Raw genomic sequence first — 22,770 nt, 5'->3', positions numbered from 1 at the left:
TAATCCTTACAGAAACTGCCTCTTCTACATTGCCAAGAGTGAAATGCTTTCAAATCATTTTTTGTGAATGAACTGTTTGCATTAGCTCCCAGCAACTGTGTTAGCTCTTGGACAGCCTGTGTGTTCTTCTCTTGCTTTTATCCACTCATTCAGAATCTGCAGACTAAGCACATGCTTGTTCAATCTACAATATGTTTTAAAGGTTTCCTCACATTTCCATTTTAGGAAGGGGATGAAGTTGGTGCCAGCTTGCTGTCCTTTTCACTTTTGCTTTGCAAGGCAGAAAGCAACTATGAACACACACCAAATGGAATTCCAGAATGATTTTGCTTGGTTGTCATTATCAGAGAAGGAAATATGAGAAATATAATCTGCAATATCATGTACTTTGCCTGGAGAAAGTACCTGATAAACTTCATCTGAGCTATAATCTTGTGGCTTTGCAGTTGAGTATCCTATTGTAGCTGGAGGAAAATGGCCATTAGCAACCTGGTGTACTGGCAGATGCACCCCATTTGCAAAACGCAATCCATTGGCTCGAGGAGTGGAGACCCCTCGCAGTGGAACCATGGTGTACTGGCAAGATGATACTAGCAGCCCTGCTCCAGGGAAGCCCAGGTCTATGGTTTGCTCTGAAATGACAAAGAAAAGAATACACATTTTGAATTAAGAGCACAGGTCCAACATTAGCTGCCAAGTGTAACTGGAAACACCAGACAAATCCACCAAGGAAGATGAAGGAAAAGTACTCAGAGTGAGGACAGGACAGATTATTCGGAGCTTGATTAGTAAAGGCTGCTTTAAGCCACAGAGCTGATTCAGACTGTTCTAGGCTCACGCCAGTAAAACCTAATTATATGCACATACTACAGTTATGGCAGGATAAGTTATTCATGCAACTTTTCAGGAATGATCCTACGAACAGGCACTCCATGAGCTGTAGTCAGAACAAACCCACAATTCTCCTTATTACAGCACCATAACTTTCAGTCAAGGGTATGTTCACACACATTTTTCCAAGTAGGTTTTGGGCCTCGACTTCACTTACTCTGCTTGGACCAAGCCCTCCAAAGGCAAAATGGGATGAAAGCCACAATGATGAGAACAATGGAGCCCAGCACCACTCCGACAATCAAGTAGGGCAAATCACTGGAGCGAGCGACCATGGCCCCGGCTCCGAGGACATTATGACCACTGTTGGGAGGCTGATGCTGCTGAGGGGATACTGTAGATGGTGGAAGGCGACCAGGCAGGCCCGAAGATTTACGAGCTTTAGGAGGGGAAAAAAAGGATTAATATATTTACATGTTACTTATGTTTCTCTACACACCTCTGTGTGGAATCTCTCTGGCTCAATCTGCTTTTCACTTGATGCATCACTTTTCTTTAGCCCAGTTTAAATGTGAAACATTATGCACCCATATGTGAAAATATGCCCCTTTAAAGAACCTAAGCAAAGTGATTCATAGTTTATTACTGTAAACATTTTTTCTTGCTACTCAGTTTTACAAGGAGAACCAAATGATTATTACCTACTGGAGAATTTTCAGTTGGGCCACAGATGACTTCTTGTTGTTCCATAGCTTAGCCTCTTTGAGTTTTAGCCCGGACTTGTATGTACAGGGTTGACTCAGTGACAGTGTGATGTGTGCAGAATATGAACTAAGGGTAGGCTGCACTTAACGAAATCCATATGCACTGCCTTCTGACTCCCATGTTGAGTAGGGCTAGTGAAGCCAGACCTTCTCTCGTCTACCAATATGAACTAAGGAGACCAGCCTCCACTGCAATTTCGGAAATGGATACAGTATTCAATCAGCCTAGTATTTGTTCCAAACTATGGAACAAAGCACCTTAATAACCTCCTAACAAAATGGACCTATTGTATAGTATCCATACCGAGTGAGTCACTTTTTTCATCTTCAAGCCTGTCACAGCTACTAGTCACAGTTCCTCTTTGAACTAGGTTGCAATGCCAATAGGACCATGTCATATGCAGAGCCAGCAGAGACCTTGAGTACATACAGTATTATAAGCCTCTGCTGGCATCAGGCATCTGATAGGCAAGAGATGGCTTTCAAGGTGGGCATAGAAAGAATGCACTCAGATGATCAGGACTCTTGCCTTTGTTCATTACACAGCTAATTATTTTAACCTCCAGTTCCATCATGATCAGGACTCTTGCCTTTGTTCATTACATAGTTAGCTAATTATTTTAATCTCCAGTTCCATCGTTTGTGGACATATTTCTAGACCTCACCTCAATCTCTTCTAAAACCATTCTGAATAACAACCATCAGTGGGGGTGAAGCCCCGTGCCTACCTTTGGTTTCACAGATCATCACGTTGCTGAATTCGCTCTCTCCACCCTCGTTGAAACACTGCATTTTTATGTCATACGAAGTCTCTGGCTGTAGATGGCTGATGGAATGCCAGTACCGGTCACCTGAGTAAGAGGCAACATACATCAGTGTCACCACTTCCCTATATGACCAAGGGATAACACACAGTGCATTCCCTATGCAGAGTTGAACTAGTGTGTCCATCAAAGTCAGTAGGCTTAGACTGGAGGAACTCTGCAAAGGACTGCACTGGTAGTACAGTTAATAGCAAACAAACAAACAAAGACCTTTCTTGCATAGTGACACAGAAATGCTGGGAAGAGCTGTTCTGCCATTATCTTGTGAGTGACACTCTATTAAAAGCGTTTTGCAGCGCAATCCTCAGCAGAATCTTACTCAGCGGCGCGTCCTCCCAGGAAAGTGTTCTTAGAACTTCACTACTAGATTTTGTTGAGACTAGCCAAATGTAGTGGAATCTTGGCATCATCCAACCAAGGAGCTCTTTCCATATGCACTCTTTTTAGTGGGTGGCTAGTAGTCATTTCGTGGCAAGTAACAGTAGGAGCCAGCTAACCAGTAACTCTTACCTTCAACCACATCCTTCTTGTAGTCACTGTCATTATCACTGTCAGTTGGCCGATAATAGATGTAAAAGCCATGAATTGGGGTATTGTTATTGCTGGCTGGAGTGTACTGTAGGGAAGAGTGGAAGGCAGAGATTAACAGAAGCATGGGAGCTCATCAAAGCAGCTCTTCTATGGAGCTGATGCAGGAAATGTTGTTTCTCAGAACCCCATAACTGATATTTTCACCAGGTGGTAATAAAAGAAAGAAGATCCTGAGGGCCACCCCAACCTGTTCAGCCCATTTGTCAACTATCCAATCTTGCGGAGTTCCCAATACTTTCTGAGGAGTGCAATAGGAACATATCCCTCACTAAGCTGCACATCAAAGATCAAATGTCTTGTGCACTCACTGAGTGTAGTCAAACTGTGCTCCCTTCCCATCAGGTGAATGAGAATGTAGCACGTGTGCTTTACCAACAGCCATTTGCTTTCAGGCCTGCCCATGATTTTGGGCGATGGTGGGAAGATAAACTTGGAATATCTGAAGAAGTCATTATGACACCAGAATGGAAAATATACAAAGCAACGGCAGTACTTCTTCTCTCAGCAAGAAGTAAGATAGTGGAATTTACTGCCAGTGGATATAGTGGTGGCCATTAGCATACATGAATTTAAATGGGGGTGACAGATTAATGGAGGAGAGGTCCATCAATGGCTACCAGCAATGGTGACTAAAGGGAACTTTTGGACCCAGAGGCAGGAAACCTCTGAATACCAGTGCTCGAAGGCATCTTCAAGGAAAAGCCTTGGCTTCTATGCTCTGTTTTTTTACCCTCCAGGGCAACTGGTTTGTGACTGCATGCCACAGGATGCTGGACTAGATGGACCACTGGTCTGATCTAGCAGGGGACTTATGTTTGGGTAAAGCAGTTCTCAAAACTGTAGGACACTAAATCATAAGGCAAGCCCTTTTGTCTCGCTGTCCTCCCCTCTGTCTTCAGACTGATATTGCTGTTTACCAGATGCAAACAGAGCTCCCTGCCACATGTGGGGGGGGGGGGATAGCACGGGCAAAGTGCAGCTTTCTAAAGCCGCACCAAAAGAGAGACGCAGCGGCGGGATCACATAGATCCCCTGAGCTGCCGTGCACTTCCTCCCCGGCACGATCAGATGCCGGGGGGAAGCCACTGAAGAAAGAGCGCAACAGCTGAACTGCGCATGTGTGCGCATGCGCAGTTCGGCGGGAAGCCTGGATTGATCCAGACGACGGGCGCGGCAGCGATCCCACGGCCATGCTTGCAGCGGTGCTTCAGGTAAGTCCTCCTCTGTAGGAGGTTCTTTTTTGCAGCGGATTTTCCGGGTTTAGGGACGGACCGGGGACGGGTGCGCGCCGCTTCCCAGATGTTGCGGTGAGATCACGCCCGTTTGCTGCGCCCCCGATCCGTCCCTCTCCCGGGCCAAAGTCTCCCGTGTGACCGGGGCTAGAGATACCTTTAGCCCAGTACTGTCTTCACTGACAGACAGCAGCTCTCTAGAGCAGCTCTTCCCAGTGTGGCTATCTGAGATCAATTAATTGGTGATGCCAGTGATTTTCCACAAGAACCCAAAGCCTTACCACTAGGTTATGTTGCCCTGGGCAATTCTCTCTGCCCAACCAGTTCCCATCCTATTTTACTCTTAATCCCTTCTTCCCGCCATCTTAAAAAGAAGACCTTCCGATATTTTTAGCATTTTAAGTCACATCAACATGTTTATGTTGCTCTTTGATAATATATTGCCATAACACTTTGATAAAATTTCCAGTGCTCTTTGAATTGCCATAACACTAGTATTTTACTCTTAATCCCTTCTTCCCGCCATCTTAAAAAGAAGACCTTCCGATATTTTTAGCATTTTAAGTCACATCAACATGTTTATGTTGCTCTTTGATAATATATTGCCATAACACTAGAGCAGCATGCTGTCTGCATAGTTCTCTCTTTCCATGCTACCTGCATTGTGCCCTCCACACTGCACTGGCTATTCAGAAGCCCTCTCCACATCTTTTGTGACGTCTAATACATTATTATCCCACCCTTCCTCAAAGGTTTACATAGTTCTCCCTTCTGGTTTTATCTTCACAATGACATTTTGAGAGTGTTGGACTGGCCCAGGATCACCTGGTCAGCTTCCAGGGCTGCATGCTGAGACAGTGTGATCTTGAAAGATCATACCCACAAAATCAATAACGTGACACCGTGTGCAAAAGTTCAGATGCAGTCTTTTGACAGATATTGCAGTTTTCTACTGAGCACAGTAGAACAAAAACAACAACAACAAAACAGGTTCCATTCATTCTTTGTATTCAAGTAGCAAGCCTAGTCCTTGCTACTTACCATCCATTTCAGCATAATGGTGGTCTCGTTGATGGCATCAGTGAAGGTGATGTACGGGCCAGTAACAGGACGCTCATATGCACGGTTGCTGTAACCTGATACCACATATGGTTTAGACGCAGCGCTGGGTTCACTCTCCCCCAGTATGTTCAGTGCTCGTACCCGGAATTTGTAGGACATGCCTAGAGCGAGGAATGAGAAAACAACGGAAGTGAACAGGGGAGTGGTATCTGACCTTGGTAAGACCCTTGTTACTCTCTTCCTGAAAACTGAGCCATTCCATCTGAACAGGTGGAAAAGGGACACAACGCAAAGCAGCTGTTTCTTGCCCAGTCATCTAAGCAGCAGAAGCCTCGGTTCAGTTTTGTTCTCCCCACAAAGGCCATGACTGCTTTTTAAAAGTTTTGTTTCTAGCACTGTCTGAATTGTCACTCCAGAAAACAGGGAAGACTGAATGCCAGCTATAGGCTGCAGTCACACACACTAAATAATCCGATTTCAATCCACTTTCAGTGCACTTTCCAACTGGATTTTAACTCTGTGAACTGGCAAGATCCAGTTGGAAAGTGCATGGAAAATTGATTATTTAGTGTGTGTGATCACAGCCATAGTTTTGCAAATTGTAGAAGGAGCAAAGCTGTGGTGGTTCAGCTCAAGAGGTGACTTTTATTAGGGATAAAGTCTTTCCCTCACTGATTGTCCTGCTGCCTTAAAACAAATATGTTTGTATGCATTATTTGGGCTTTCCCCTGGTTTTACAATTCCAGCCCAACTGCATTTTTTTGTCTTACTGGAAATCTTTGCTGTTAGATTCAAACGTTGTTATATCTTGTAATCCACTTACTGATTGACTGAAAAGTGTATCATATCTGTAATCTGCCTCGGGTCCTGGTGAAAAAGGTGGACTATAAATGAAAATAACTATCAGTTACATCCTTCTAAACTCATTGCCTTTATTAGACTTAGAAGGATGTAACTCTGCTTAGAATTGCAATGTGAAACATGTAACGCTAGGCTACTAGGTTTTCTTTCCACAACAAAAGCCAATCCACTTACTGATTGACTGAAAAGTGTATCATATCTGTAATCTGCCTCGGGTCCTGGTGAAAAAGGTGGACTATAAATGAAAATAACTATCAGTTACATCCTTCTAAACCCATTGCCTTTATTAGATTTAGAAGGATGTAACTCTGATTAGAATTGCAATGTGAAACATGTAAAGCTAGGCTACTAGGTTTTCTTTCCACAACAAAAGCCACTTTGGGAGGGGGCAACTGTGAATGAAGCAGCAGCAGCAGCAGCAAGAGATATCGCTAAGAACACTCCCCACCTATGACTCCTCTGCTCCAAATCAACCCCCAACCCCCACCACCTTGTTCCTCCACAGGATTCCAAAATGAGTTTAGGTAAAGGTAAAGGTTCCCTTGCTCGAAAGCCAGTCGAATCCGACTCTAGGGTTGCGGTGCTCATCTCCGTTTCAAAGCCGAAGAGCCAGCGCTGTCCGAAGACGTTTCCGTGGTCATGTGGCCGGCATGACTAAACACCAAGGCGCACGGAACGCTGTTACCTTCCCACTGAAGTGGTACCTATTTATCTACTTGCAATTTCTTGCTTTCGAACTGCTAGGTTGGCAGGAGAAAATGAGTTTATGGGTATATAAATGTATCTGAAACCCTGCAAAGGAAAAAGGGACTTGAGAGGTGGTGAGGAATTAGAGGGCAAGGAAGGATTTAAAGCCCTCTTTCCTGCTCTCAACTGACCTCTCCTGAATATTTTTTATGGAGTGGAGCTGAATTGTAGCTGCACACCTTTGCATGCAACCTGTAATTTGGCCCCAGTTCTTGAGAAGCTTTTGATCTCTGCAGAAAAACTACAAAATGCAAGAAAGCATCTGCAGAACTTCATACCTCCTTGGAAAAGGAACAGAAAGGAATAATCAAATTTGAAACTATCCCCCTTGGCATAGATGTTTACAGCAATAACCGTAGTATGAAACCACTATAAAGAGTATGGTTTATTCAAGGGCTACAACAAGCCCGTGAGCTAAGGAAAGTAGGTCTCCTACCTTTCTCCAGTCCTGTAATTTCCACAGAGAGACGAGAAGGAGGGATGTTGCTTGTGGCTAGCACCCAGTCCCCTAGCTTTTTCAGTTTCTTGTACTCCACTCGGAATGACTGAATGGGGAAACCTCCATTCCCCCGGGGGATCCAAGTCACATAGACAGACGTTTCAGATGCCACTGAAATGGTGGGGCGATCAGGAGCTTCTGGAGCTGTAAGTAACAGAGGAGTCATCTTAGAAGACATAAAATCAAAGAGTTGGATCCATCACAAAATTTCTGCTTGCACTAGAACAGCTGCACGAGTGGAATCACAAGAAGAAGACTGTGGTGGCCACTTGCAGTAAGTCGAACAGTTTGACTCAAACTTACTATATCTCCACTTGCATTTCCACTTGTGCAAGATCTTGTGCAACCGATTTCTTTGCTCTATAATATATAGGGATGAAAGGCACAAGGTCTTGCACAGAGGGAACTGCACTAAGCCTGTGCCTTCCACATCACAGGGTACAAGCCAACATCCCCAAGTTTCAGCATAAGGAAGCGGGGTTATATCCAGCCTCCCTAGCTAGATAGGGTTGACAGTCACATTTCTAGATGACTGTCTAGAAAGCTCAAGCATCTGTATATTCAATGTCTCTTCACTATCAGCATCAGAAATACAGCCACATTTAAAGCTCAGGTGCTTTTACCTACTCTCAATAAAGAACTTGTTTAAAAACATAAGACTTTGCCCGTTAACTATCTTGAGTCCATGTGAGAAAGGCAGGCTATACATCATGTAAAGAAAAAAATAAAACCATCTTGGCAGCATCACTGTCAAAGCAGCTGAAGGGGGATATTTTCAAGATTACAAAGCATGATAAATGGTGATAATGATCTTGAAAAATCCATTCTGATCAAGGTGGAATCTGGAGAGGGTGGAGCTCAGGTGGATACAATCTGGAGCTTGAGTATTTTGTGGGGGCACCAGCTACCACAGATTTTTTTTAAATTGTAAACTGTTGCTATTCTAAAAACAATGTGTCATTATTTGAATGGAAGTGGCCACATCGCAAATGAAGCCTGGTTCTTTTTAAAGTGAGGCAAGATCAGTGTGCTGTTGGAGCACTGCACTTCCTGCCTCCACTTGGGCTACATTCCTATAGAACAGTACAATGCCGGCATTTTTCTTTTAGAGTTCAGCAAGGATACAGGCCTCTTATTCCATTATATCAGGTGGCCCATTGGCCCACAGGTGCTTGTTGCCAGAAAAAAGAATCACCCATACTTTGGAGAGAAACATGGCCTAATGAAGGACTCGAGAGACCAAGAGAGCTAAGCAAACCTTCTTCCTGCCTGTCTCCTTCTGTCAGTCTTTCCTTTTTCTTATTCACATTCCAAATCAAGCTTTTTCAAATCCCCATCGTCCCCAAACCACCTGGCTTCTGTGCCCCCCCCCCCCCCCAATTTCTGCCTGAAATCTGACATGGCCTTACGGGACAGGCGAGTGTTGTCAGACTGGTTGCTGCTTCGAGTGCTCATGCCTGGGTCATCCTTCTGAATCTGCTGTTCTTTACTGGCAACAATATCTGGTTTTGGTCGCCGTCCTAAACAAAACACACAGTTAGCAAAGACGGGAAGGGGTAATGAGGTTTGGAGGCTATTATTTTGTGCTTATATTTCAAGGATTTCAACAGGTCTTTTGCTGACTGTGATGTGGTACTCTGGGGTGCTGAGTGTGTAATTAAACTTTCTAATTGTCACCATTTGTTTCCATGTGCAAGAAGGAAAATGTACCTTGTGCTTTTAATTCCCTAAATGTGGTGTTATCTGTCTGTGACATTTTTATCCTGCCCTTTTAACCCAAGGAATTCATGGCATGGTTCTTTCATAGTTCAATTTTATGCAAACAAAAACTTCTGTGAAGCAGATTTGGCTGAGAGAACGAGAGAGAGAGAGCGCACACGCAGGAGCCTGACCCAAAGTTACCCAGTGAGATTGTAAAGGCCTTCCCAGTCCATAGTCGCACAGTCGAGTCCGACTCTTCGCGACCCCATGGACCAGCCACACATGGACCAACCCACACTACACTACACTCTAACCTACACTACACTGGCTCTCCAACAATAACATAATAATAATAATAATATTTCCTTCAAAATGCTATGTCTTATAATGATACCTAGACAGAAGATACCTTATATGACAGACAACTACTGCTAGATAGAAATGTAGCCTTGTCTGATGAACACTTGGGAGGGGAAAAAAAGCAAGGAAAGATAATTTTCAAGTAGTACCACTATTAGGCCATGATCATACACACAATTAGACCCGCCATAGGCACGAATGCCAGGCGGATTTAAAGGGCACAATCAGACAACAACATCTGGTAAGCACCCCGCAGCCGTCTGCAACCCGTTCTGCTCTGCCGCAGAAGCAGAGTTAAAAGACATCGGGGGAAATCCGGTAGAAAACGGGTTGCGACAGGCCACGGATGGACTTTCCACTGTCTGATCGCTCCAGTGCGCTCTCATGGCATCAGGATGGTCTGATCAGGCCATCCTGACTCCGTGCCGTTGTCACACACACAACCTTCGCAGTATGTGCATCATCACAGACTCCATAGGGAGCCCTCAGTGCAGAGATGCGTTTCATTGATTCCTCGTTTAAGCACATCAGAAACTAATGGCAAACCCCACCCCACCCTGGCTTACCTGCAGTTGTGTCTGATCACGCAGTGGTGGGCTGCCCCTGCAGCTTCCAAGGACTGTGTGATCGCGCAACTGCGGGTCAAATTCCTCCAGAGGAAATAGCCTCGCTTACCACCACCCCCATTTTTTCTGGCGTGTCGTGTGTGTGACCCCAACCTTAGTAACCAATACATTTTCATTTCCTCACAAGGAGATAGATTATAACTTTATTGAAAATTCTTGATCTTTACCAGTTCTGAAGGTCACCATGGCTGTCTGGCCTTCTCCAGCACAGTTATAAGCAGCCATCTCCACCTCGTACAAGCTCCCTGGATCAAGTTTTGTCAAAGTGAGACGATGCTGACTGGCAGGGACATTCCTGACTGTCCAACTGTCTGATGAATTCATGACCTATTGAAGAACAAGAAACAATAATGAGAGATAACATAATACCAGCTTTGGCTAAAGCAGATCTGAAATGTTAAAGCTTACTTCTCACCACTTTTAAGCTACTTTACATCATTCTTTTACTGAATTACTACCACTTAAAGGACTCTTTTCAGCACAAAGCTCAATTAACAGCACACTAGAGTTGGAAAACAAAACAAAAGTTTTGGCCTTGTTGTGACCTGTTCCCTCACCTTCTCACTGGCATGACAGTATTACTTGGGTAAGAATTTTTAAGCATTCTCCAAGTGAGATGAGAGTATAGGAATACAGCTGAGATTATCAGCTATTTACAAGTCCAGAAATACCACCATATTACCACAGAGTAATCATACAATTTTATCAATAAAGGGGGGGCCGATATTTTGAAGGATTCTTCCTCACATTCTAATTTGCAGTTCACAGACTTGTCGGTGGGTGTCAGCACCCACAAAATATTACAGCGCTGAAACCACCTGCCCTAAGTAAGTCCAGTGGTATTTCTGTATCATGGAAACCTGTAAACAACAAACTCAGTTCCAATATCTGAATGCGTGGGTTTTTAAAATATTTTTGCACTAAACATCTAGTTATGTGCAACTGGTCTAATCTAGCAACTAGGCATCAAAAATGGAGATCCACATCCCCAGATGCATGAAAATAAATGTTTGGTCAGTTCAAAGTGGCAGATGAGCATTTTGTCTCTACAAGAAGCCTACTAGAACAGGTGAATCTCTCTTTCTGGATCACGCAGTATACTCTTCCCTTAAAGAGATGCCTTGGCTAAACATTTCACCTTGCAGTTGAGTGAAACATAAAGATCCATCAATTTCCCCCAGGGGCATGCCCTCTCATATCGTAACCAATCTTTAGGTTCTGACCTGCCTGTCTAATGGCTTTTCCAGCAGAAAGAAAGCATTCCAACAAAGTCCTGTTGTGCAAAGGTTATGGTGACATGAGGAACTCCTCAACTGATCATCCATGAATATCTGAAGTTGACAGAATAACGTTTCCCTGTTTTTGTTTACACGGCCTGAGGGTTTAGTAGAGGAATGTTAGGTTCAAAATTGTTGGAAGGGAGGGAGGGTGGACAGTGCCATGGGGGAGTTTTGCTTTTTGTGCTAAACTGATGGAGTGAATTCTGTTACGTATACAGTTCGGATAAAAAATATATCCATTTCGAAAATCCCTTGGCAGGTGACACAGTATGAGGAAGTTTAAAATCTATTTTTTTCATACTCTTCCTTTGCTTGACTTTATTTTACTTAAAAATGTGTAACTTGCCTTGAACTTAGTGAACAATACAAACATAATGATCAGTTTTGTTCACAGTAAGATGATGACCTGACTTCCTGGCTGCAATTTGTCTCAGAAAGAATTGTGTCCCCAAAAGACTGACAGTGCAGTACTAAGTACAGCCACACCCTTCCAAGTCCACAAACTTTGAAGGTATAATTGTGTTTAGGATTTCACTGCAAATGCTCAGTTCTTTCTAAATATTAGGTCTCCATGCTATATACATTATGCTGCATTGAACACAACACTTTCCAGGCTTCTGGATGGTTGTTGTATGAAGAGGATCCAGGCTTGGAGTTTGTTTTTCAACTGACATTTTACAGTAATACCTAAATTTAATTAATTATTTTAAATAGCATTGTAACCCACCTTCAGTCCTGTATAGGAGAATGACAAGTTAACAATGCCCTAAATAAATGTTCATCAAACTCCATTTCTGTTATTTATATATTTAGGGGGGAAATGTATAACACCTCTCCAGGGAACCTATCCAAGGCAGCTTACAAAATAAAACAGAATAAAAATATACAATATTAAAAGTTATTAATTAAATTCCAGCAATAACAGCCCAACCAGAGCATCAAAACACTGAGCAGCTTAAAATAAATTTCACAGTTTCCAGGCTAAGAGCACTATAAGATGGTGTTTAAACAAGGCCTACATTTATTGGATATTTTCTACTGCTCCCAGTTCTAGAACTCTCATTAGCTATGTTATTTATTAATTAAAATATTTATACTTTTCCTTGTGATTCAAGGTGGCCATATCTCCCCAGCCTCTTCTGTATTCACCTAGTTCCTATTAGGGATGTGTACTCAGAAATATCCAGTCCAAACACATACCAAATATATATTGGTATATTTGGGTATCCTGAGAGGTGTTCAAAATTCTCAGGAATACCAGTATCTGAGTCCCATATATTTCAGAAATTATTCAGGAATATCCGGGGCCAAAATTTCAAGGATCCAAGGCCTGTTGTTTCCCTCTTTAACAGGCTTCCCAGCCAATAGGAAGGGCAAGGGGGGCATCTCTCCTGACTCAGGGGAGGCAGCGCCCAGCCAGCACAAGCCTTGCCAGGCTCGGGAAGGTGGCTCCTAGCCAATGTGACTCTTGCCTGACCATGGAAGGCAGCTCTTGGCCCCATTAAGGCAGGTGCCCTGTGAGTCCAGCTAACCCTTTCTCCTTCCCCTCCTTTGTAGGGGTGGGACCCCTTTCTAGCGCTGTTTCCCCCCCCCTCCCAGTCTGCACCCTTGCACATAGAATGGCAGGGGCACCTTGTCCTGGGACCTGTAGACTCGGACCCCTTGGTTCAATTCACTTGAAACTTGCAGGGGTATTTAGTGAACAAATCCCCTGGAACCTTGGTGTCATTTGGTTGAAAAATAGCCACTCAATCCCACCGCCTCCCCCAAAAGCCCCCCATAAGGAATAATGGAACCTGAACAATTACAGAATCCCTGAAAAACTCAAACCTTGAAATGGTATTGGAGACCTGAGCTGCATTGAATACCAGTATTTATGCCCTTCCTGAAATCTGAACATGAAAAATGTCATTTTTTTAAGGTGCACATTCCTAGCTCCTACACCTCTACCCAAAACTGGTGCAACTACTTCTATCTTTATACACATGCACCCTCTTCCTCTCCAGGCTAAGGTAACTTAAACACAGATCCTAGTCCTGAAATCTGTTGTGAACGCATTTATATGGGTCTAAGAGCAAGCTGATTTGAACTTTTGCACACATGTTTAAAGAGTTTTTGGTGTAATGTTTAATTACAAGATTGCAGAAGTCAAAGTTATTTAACTAGCAAGGATGACATTGGAACACTCTATAAACAGTGAAATATATCTACATCCCCAGTGAAAAACATGCCACAATGTGTTCTTGTAATGAGCTTTGACACAATCAGGTCTATTCAGTTTTGTTAAACACTCCTCCATTATACAAAGCCCATTTTGACTATCTGGCTGGTTACTAGTTGCACTAGTGTCAGTAATGTAGGGGTTAACAGGAACAGGCCCCATCTGTAAAGACCTTTAAGACACAAGAAAGAGTCTCCAGCTGAGAATTTGCTCTGTGCTGGAAACATATTAGTGCTAAATGCAGTGACCCTTGGTGACTCCTCCTGACCCAAGAACTTTCCAGGTGAAGCTCTGGAAAAAAGCAACAACCTAACCCACTCAAAAACACACAGAAGGACCAGCTCCAAGCTTGCATGCCCTGAAGAAGAAGAGCTGGTTTTTATACTCTCTACTTTAAGGAGTCTCAAAGCGGCTTACAATTGCTCTCCCTTCCTCTCCCCACAACAGGCACGTTGTGAGGTAGATGGGGCTAAGAGAGTTCTGAGAGAACTGTGTCTGGTCTGAGGTCACCCAGGAGGCTTCATATGGAGGAGCGGGGAATCAAACCTGGTTCTCCAAATTTGAGCCCACTGCTCTTAACCACTGCACCACTCTGGCTCTAATATGATATCATATTAGTGTGGAATCAATACTTGGACTGTGACTTGGAACTATATTCCATTTTAAAAAGTCACAGTTCAGTCTCTATTCCTGGAGACAATAACCAGGAAGTCTCTAATTTTGCCTGTTCGACTTGTATAGGGAAGAGTTTTTCACAATTAAGAGTTTCACAATAATTAGGACCACAACAGTGCCACCCTAAGCAGACTTACACCCTTTTAAGCCCATTTACTCAATGAACTTAAAAAAGGTGCAATGCTGCTTAGAATGGCTCTGTAGGAGACCAAGAAGAATGAAAATGAAACATCTAAACAAAGTCTTATCATAACCACAGTGTAGTGTACATTTTGGGTTAGCTGCCACCCACTGACACCTCCTCCTGCATTTATGCAATCTCCTCTCTCCTGCTGATTCTTCAATCTAGCATTCACCAGAGCAATCACTTCCCCATAACAGAGCTCCCTGCCAGCACACGGTATTAAGTGCCTTGTTCATCCAAAGGATGCTCAAGAGCCTACGCAGACAGCAAGAAATATGGAACAGGGATGGCACATAAACAAACAAACAAACAAATAGGAAATGCTAACCTTGCGATGTTTAACAAGATAGTAGAGGATAGGGACTTTGCCATCATGCCGTGGTTTCCACAAGAGATCATAGGAATCTGTTTTAGTTGTCCGGGGAGAGCTAAGGATGACAGGTGCCTCAGCTGGAGACACAAGGCCTTTGGTAGTACATTGTTCAGAAGCTGCAGGTGTGGTAGGCCTTGGCCTTAGCATAGCTTTATCTTTCACAATTTTTTCACTGTTGCTCAGTCTGTTAGGCAACATGGCAGGCAGAGCTGAGTCTGCATCAGTGTTCCGCTCTGACCTTGGTGTTGGTTCTGGAAAAAAGTAACATGCAGGTCATGTTTAACATTTGGGCAAATGCACAAATACTAAAAAAAAAGAAGAAAAAAGGCCTAATTTCTCAAAATTGACACCCAATCACATCCAATAACCAGGAAACATGACTCTCAAACAGAAACTGTATCAGTGATCAATATATCCAATTCTCAACATCTGTGGATATTTAAATCTGGAGACTGGGGCCATGGGCAGAAAAGACAGATGTCTCTCCAAACCTGAAAAAAACATAGGTTTGCCCAAAAATCTGAAATCTAAAAGAGATACATTGGGGGTTAAGAAAAACAACTCAAATGATAAAAGGAGCACCTGTAGCTTTAAGAAAAAAATGTCTTCAGTAGCTATTGCTAAGCATCCACAACAGTATTGCTAGCCTTCAACCCTTGGTTTCTGTCAGTAAAAGGCACGAGGAGGGGAGCAGGGCCCTCTCCAGGGCTGTTTTTGGCCTTTGGGCAAGGACTTATTGGGGCCAGGCCTGCCACCAAGCAACTTGCATGACTCACCCAGACCAGCTGCTTGCTACTGTTCAAAAGCAGCCACCTATAAATGCTGGTGTGGTGCAGTGGTTAGAGTATCAGACTAGGATCTGGGAGACCCAGGGTTGAGTTCCCACTCTGCCATGGTGCTCACCAGGTGTCCTCAGTCTAGTCACACATTTTCAGCCTAACCTACCTTAGAAGGCTGTTGTGAGGATAAAACGGAGGAAATGAGAATGATGTGAGTTGCTTTGGGTTCCCATTGTGGAGAAAGGAAGGATATAAATGAAGTAAATAAATAATACATAGAGCTGACGATTAGGGGCAGATAAGAGGTAGTTTGGTTGGTGGCTTGGAAAGAGAAAAGGAAGCAGGAAAAAGTGAAGAGACGGGGGCTGCCTGAAGATGGGGAAAAGGAAACTGTGGGGAGGGGACACAGGATGAAGTGCCCCCCCCCCACAAATCCTTGAAGGTTCTCTACTGCACAAATAGGCCTGGCCCAGCTGCACTGTACAACTTAGCCAGTTTTCCCAGGGAGAAGCTGCCAGAGGGAAACCTGAAGGGGGGAGATTAGGTTAGGTGAGAAGGAGAGAAGGAAGCAGGGGTGAAGCTATGGGGGCTTTCAAGGAAGAAAAAGAGGAAACAGTGGGGGAGGGGGGAAATAAGATGCCTCCTACAAGTCCTTGCAGGTCCCCTGCTTGTACATCTAAATGTTGACCTTCAGTTTGATGTTAAGATCCCTACATGAAATTGAAAAAGCCAATCCAGTCTCGGCCCACCTACACTGGCTTCCAATTTGTTTCTGGGCACAATTCAAGGTCTTAACCTTCAAAGCCATATACGGTTTGGGACCACCATACATGAAGTATTGCCTAATTCCTTATGAACTTGCCTGACTGTTACAGTCATCTTCAGAATGTAACCACTTTACAAATTGTACTATAGTTTAAAAATCTGGATTTCTGCAGTATTTGAGATATTCCCATAAGGGATTAGATAGGAGAGATCAAGGAATAAGGGGGGAAATGTCAAAAAGAAGAGAAAACAGGATGAAAGGAATAGGGATTTAGGACAGTCACAGACACAGGGCACAGCTAATCTTACCATTCCAGCAGGAAACTTGAATGCCCACAACAAATTAAATACTAGAAACTGGCTATGGTAAGATTCTTCTGAACCAGCATCCAGCTTCTGTGCTGCATGACATGACAAAAACACAGGGAGCATGGACTTCCATATCTATTCCCCCTTAGCTTCACTAAAGACTTACCAGGGCGGGCAGTTCTCAGCTGTACCATTGCTTGTGCACTCCCAACTTCATTCTCTGCCATGCACTGGTATATCCCTTCATCCTCAGGCCCCACACTGGAGACCCGTAGAGCTCTGCGAGACAGCTGCATTCGGTGACTGGAGAAGAGAGGAACTGCATTGCGAAGCCACACGACTGATGGCTGGGGGTTTCCTCGCACCTTGCAGGTGAACTTTGCACTCTGACCCCATGTGATGATTTGCTGTGACAGTTCCATGCTAACCTCTGGCGGTTCTGAAAATGGAACATGTTTCAAATTATTTGGGGACAGGTGTAAGATGAGCATGTGCCTCTGAAGCAGGCTATGAAATATTTGTTGCTGTCATGAACGTGTGTTATGAAGAGGGGACTTAACATCCAGAACTATGCTTCATTGCATGCAACCATTTTGCCCACAGCTCAAGTGCTGCACAGCTAGCAGATAATGTGTCACACGAAAAGATCAAACATTTGAAAAACTGTCCATGGGAGATGGTAATTTGCATCCCATTACCCCACTCCTTCCTTATTTCCTCTAAAAAGAAAATGCCAGGAACTATTCCTTTATCTATTTGCTTGATTGTTAAGTTTGCCCCAGCATCTGTGAAGCTGAGAGAGAGAGACCGTGTAGAGGGCTCCCAGCCTGGGGCATTGGGGGTGCCTCTCCCAAGGCCAAGGCCAAAGGATCGAGGCTTCCCCTTGCCCTTATAGGTCCCCGCCACCGCGGAACCATTTTGGGCATGAGACGAGCATACTGGACCAGTGAGCAACTGACCCGGCGAAAACAAAAATATTTTCTCTTACCTGATGAAGCGGAGCGTGAGTAAGATGCCAGCCTGGGTGCCCCCAAGAAAAAGTGGAGGGGGGGAAGCTACCCACCCCTTGAAAACGGCAAAGATTTAAAAGCCTTAGAGGGGACAGAAAGTGGCGGTGTTTGAGCGGACAGCTGAATTTAATTAGTACAATGCCAGACTGTTAAGGCGTTAAAGTAAATAAACTTCTAAAGACTTAAGCGAACTTTTACAAAACATAAACAATGTCTTATCGGGCTGAAAAGATGGTGGCGAAAGCGAAGCTTCAACAAGGAACTGCCAGCTCAACACGTCCAGTTTCTAAACCGGAAGTGAACTTTGACTTTGCAGGCAAGCTGGATACAGCATTGCGACCTCTGGTGGCTCAGATGACTAACATCAGCAAGACCCTGGAGTCTTTACAAAAACAGCTAAAAGAATCCAACAAAAGAACAGAGGCAGTTGAAAACAAGACTAAAGCAATTGACCAAAGACTGAAAGTTGTGGAAAAAGAAAGATCTTCAGATAAAACTCAACTTTTGCAGCTACAAATGGAAAAATCTTCGTATGTGTTGAGATTTCAAGGAGTGCCAGAAGACAAATCTGAGAATCTGAAAGAAATCCTTAGTGAAGCGCTTGCACCACTGACAGGCATTAAAGCGGAAGTATTACAAAGCGAAATGGATATGATCTACCGGACATATTCAGAATTTATTAAGAAAAAAACCCTGCCTGGTGAAATATATGTCAGATTCTCTAAGAGATCTATAAGAGACACAATATTGAAAGCAACATCTGGGACTACACTGAAAATCAAAGAAGAAGACATCAGAATACTAAAAGACATTCTATTTGAGGTAAGGAAGAAGAGAAAACAATACAAGAATTTAACCACCTATTCATGGGAAAATTCCACTACCTACCGATGGATACTACTTGAAGGCTTGATGTTCAACTACAAAGGCAAAAAAGAAAAGATTGACTCTTTTACCAAAGCGAAGCAGTTTTTGAAAAGACATCAGGAACCCAAAAAGGATACAAAGAACACAGAGGAAGAAGAAGAAGGAGAACTGGACAGTTCTCATGGCTTGGAAAGCCACGAAACATCTGCAGATGGCAACTCAGAAGTAGAATCTGAATCAGAATTGGGAGTATCAGCACCCAAACCACCCCAATATGACAAAAGCAAGAAGAGAGGAAGGAAAGGCAGAAAATAGCTTAAACTTTTGAAGAAATGTTTATATTACATTATATAATCTTGCATTGTCAATAATTTTAATTTTTTGCAAATCAAAATAATAGAATAGAATTTTTATTCTTAACTTGAATAAGAGAAAAGCTTTGACTTAAGATATTAATTAGTAGCATATATGGTCGTTGTATAGCTGTAATTTTAGTTAGTGTGTAGTCTTTGTAGGATTCATGTAGAAAATAAAATAAAAATTATATATATATATATTAAAAGAACTGATGCCTGCTCTTCACGGTGTATTCAGTCTTGCTTACTGCATGTTTAATTAGTGAATACACTTTTTTTGGTTTATTTTGAGAATGTCTGTGTGTGCTTCTCAATAAACAATTCTGTTTTAATGCTCTGGTGCTTGTTTGGAATTGCATGCCTTTGGCTGTGTCCTTGCCTAAACTGCTTGTACTGTTTTGCTAATTTATTATACTTTCAAAGTGCCTTTCAGCCTAGGGGCAGTATACCCTCTAAACAGGATGGTGGCAGCATTACTGTGAGATTTGAAGACCTTCATCCAGGGCTCCTTCATTCTCCCTGTTGTGCAGACTCAATTAAGGCAGATTCAAAGTAGGAGGAGAGTTGAAAGTCTCCTTAGATCAAGACCCAGGCTGTAACAACCTACTCTGTGCATTGATCTGTTAACCATCTGGGCCATCTAACCTGCATGAATCCAAAGCCTGAATCTTCCAGAATATATACTAAAAATTCACACTGATTTTCTGTCTTTTCTTTGAATCCAGTCATGAAAAACTCTTTATTCAGTAAAGATTCTAATACGTTACTAGAATTTCCTACCTTAGAGAAGCTGCATTTTAAGATTTCTGTCAATTTGGCTTCATGAGTAGCTACCGGTATGTCACTCAATTGCTCCCTTGAAAAAACCAGCAGTCCTGCCTGACTCATGACATCTTGCATCTCCAGCTTTATTGGACACCTCTTTTTGAAAGTGTCTGCCAAGCTGAACTTTCTTGCTTTCCTAGGTGGTTTAAGGACCTCAGATGACAACATACTTTTTAACAACAGACATATTTTCAAGTGAGAAAGGGCTGAAGTGCCAGCAATACTGGCTCCACCTTATACCTTATTCCATAAGCCAAGGCTCAGTCAAAGGAATCTTTAACCCCTTGTCCCCTATTGTGAACAGTAACTGAGGCCTTGGCAGAACTGCATCTTAATTGCTCACTGTTCTTTCCTTGGCTTGGGCATGGAGTAAGCTGCAGGGGTCATAACAACTGAAAACCTTTGTCAAACCCCTCTTGCAATTCAGACTACAGGAAAGGGAATTAAAAGTGCCATTTCCCCATGTCTCTGATTGGGAGGGAGTGGCTGATCAGAGGTCACAGGCTATGTCAGGGAACCAGACAGGAAAACTCTGGGGGAATGGACTTGGCCTGCAAGCCTCCAATTGCCAATCTCTTGTTTAGTGGTTCTTTACAACTGGGGTGGGTGGGTAATCCTTAATTGTGCCTATTTAATGATACCAGGGAGTAAATCAAAGGGTAAAAGGCAGCTATTGAAGAAATATTGGGTGAAATTTTAGTTGGCCATGTCATACTTGTGAGCATTAAAAACCACTCCAGAACAGTTCTGGGAAAAAATGTGTATGATCACACAGAGCAGTCTCTGAATTATAGCTGTAGCTACTATACTCAGAGAAAGGAAACTGCTCCCATACTCACCAAATACTTGAACATTGTAGAGTATGAATGCAGCTCTGCCTTCACCCACTCCATTGTCAGCCATACAGCTGTAGGTCCCCGAGTCTTCCTCACTGATCATATCGATTAGGAGATTGCTGAGAAGGAACCGGGTCTTGTTGTAGCCAGACACTCTGGAGCCATCCTTAGCCCAAGTGACACGTGGAGGAGGAATCCCACTAGCCACACATTCCAGGATTAGGTTTTGGCCTTTGGTGACAATGATAGTCTGAGTCTCTGGGGGATAAATTATGCGAGCCGCCTCGGCTGTTGAGCCTAGAGCAGAGGGAAAAGGTCAGTGGAAGAAAAGTAAGACTCTTTTAAAGCTTATGATCAAGATCAAGAAAATGTACTGAGAAGGCAGAGAGCTTACTGCTGCCAAATCCCTGCGAAATAGGACACCACAGCAAGGGGTTAGATCCAGTGATTCACTACCAGAAGGCACTGATGGAGGCATATTTTCACCAAGTTCCCCTCCAGATCCCTGGGCTCATAAGCCACCCATGGAGAAACAGCCACACAGGCCCTGTAATTCCAGGAATCAACTCTCTCTGGGGGTTGGAAGGGAATGCTGTGTGTGTGTGGGGGGGGGGGGAAATGCAGTGAAAATTTACACTACTTCTACAGACATATTGTTGGGTCCAACCCATGAGGCAGGTGTTTGGCTACTCTGCCATCAATGATTTGAGGGTCTTAAGTAATATACAGCTTTTAAAATAACCAAAAACAATGGAGAATATACAGTGAAACCTTCTCATGGATAGGCTCCTACTGTCTGGACTTGTGGTAAGAAGAAAGGAAGCTGGCAGGAAGAGGGTGGGACCAGATGAACCTGGCAAGGAAGTGTCCCACTTGCCCCTGCCTGGTACTCGATTTGATGTCCTCTAGATGCCTTTTCAACTGTAGGTAACCTGTGGATATTGTCTTACAACTGGTGTAACTGAATAGGGAAATATATGAAAAACTTTACAAAAACACGAAGAAGGTGAGCTAAATTGGAGTTCAGTAGCACCTTAAGAGACCAATAAGAGACTCTCAAAAGCTTTTATCCTGGGAAATCTTGTTGATACCTGAGGTGCTACCTGGACTTGAATCTAGCTCTTCTACTCCAGACCAACACAGCTGCCCACCTGAAACAGGTGAGAGGAACTTGCCTAGAAGGGGAACAAATTATCACATGAAGGCCCATTTGGCTTCTTCCTTCTCCCTATAGGTGTACACCTTCTTTCTGGATGCACCATCATAAGAAATGAAGATGTATCCAGATCAGAGGCCTCTTGAAACACCATGATGCAGGGCAGAAACCGACAAATGAGACAGGTGCTATAAGCTGAATAAACAATTTAAGGGCAAACGATTTTCCAAAGTGGAGGACTTACATCTTTAAATTCAAATTAATTATTTTGTACTGATGTATCGAATGCACATCAACACAACATCCCAGACAACAAAGAGCAAGCCTCAAAATCTGCTTATGAATGGTTTTGCTGACACCTGTAAAACAGGACACCACCAAAAGACAGCTTTGAGCCAAGGTTCCTAAATATCCAGAAGGGGTGACTTACGTCTCACACGCAATCTCTCACTAGACACGGATGTTTTCACTTCCTGGGTGATGGGGTTATAAGCTGCACATTTGTAAGTTCCCTCATCCTCCTGGCTGGCATTGACAATCTGAAGATTCCCAGATGGCATGATCAGGTAGTTATCTGTTCAGGTAAAGCAAGAAGAGAGTGAGAACGATACAACATCCAGAGTCAGGGAACATGTGTATTGTGCACTCTCTTGCACACTGTAGGCACAAAATGAACACTATACTGTACAGCAGTAGTAGCAGGAGAAGAAGATTTCAACCATATTTGGCAAGAGAAAAGAAAGGAAATGATGGCTGATGGGAAGAATGGAATGAAAAGGAAGCTTAGCAAAAATCAGCTGTAATTCTCAGAGCAAGATGTAGCTTGGCATGATAACTTGGCATGATATCTTGGCATGATATCTTGGCAAGATGTAGCTTGGCATGATAGCCACAGGAAGTGGTGGGGGCTACAAGCATGGACGGCTTCAAAAGGGAATTAGATAAGCATATGGAGCAGAGGTCCATCAGTGGCTATTAGCCACAAGGTATAGCTAGGGGCTCTGGGGCAAGTGATGCTCTGTCTTCTTGGTGCTTG

At 43.4% G+C, this 22,770-nt stretch overlaps 1 protein-coding gene across 2 annotated transcripts in view; it reads right to left on the bottom strand.

The window, feature by feature from the left end:
- Nucleotides 1–22,770, bottom strand: part of BOC (BOC cell adhesion associated, oncogene regulated) — a 46,395-nt gene that overhangs the window by 2,808 nt on the left and 20,817 nt on the right. For both annotated transcript variants that reach the window (XM_015418207.1, XM_015418208.1), the window contains exons 4-15: nt 22,165–22,308; nt 20,582–20,875; nt 16,851–17,123; nt 14,787–15,082; nt 10,266–10,425; nt 8,821–8,931; nt 7,349–7,555; nt 5,284–5,465; nt 2,930–3,035; nt 2,324–2,446; nt 1,049–1,270; nt 406–632 (exon numbers count right to left, since the gene is read on the bottom strand). In XM_015418207.1, coding sequence (XP_015273693.1) covers nt 406–632; nt 1,049–1,270; nt 2,324–2,446; nt 2,930–3,035; nt 5,284–5,465; nt 7,349–7,555; nt 8,821–8,931; nt 10,266–10,425; nt 14,787–15,082; nt 16,851–17,123; nt 20,582–20,875; nt 22,165–22,308 — 2,345 coding nt within the window. The remainder of the gene's footprint in view (nt 1–405; nt 633–1,048; nt 1,271–2,323; nt 2,447–2,929; nt 3,036–5,283; nt 5,466–7,348; nt 7,556–8,820; nt 8,932–10,265; nt 10,426–14,786; nt 15,083–16,850; nt 17,124–20,581; nt 20,876–22,164; nt 22,309–22,770) is intronic.

The sequence above is a fragment of the Gekko japonicus genome, unplaced genomic scaffold, assembly GCF_001447785.1.
Source record: "Gekko japonicus isolate JY-2015 unplaced genomic scaffold, Gekko_japonicus_V1.1 scaffold2667, whole genome shotgun sequence".
Classification (NCBI taxonomy): domain Eukaryota; kingdom Metazoa; phylum Chordata; class Lepidosauria; order Squamata; family Gekkonidae; genus Gekko; species Gekko japonicus.
This window is presented reverse-complemented; position numbering and strand designations above follow the sequence as displayed.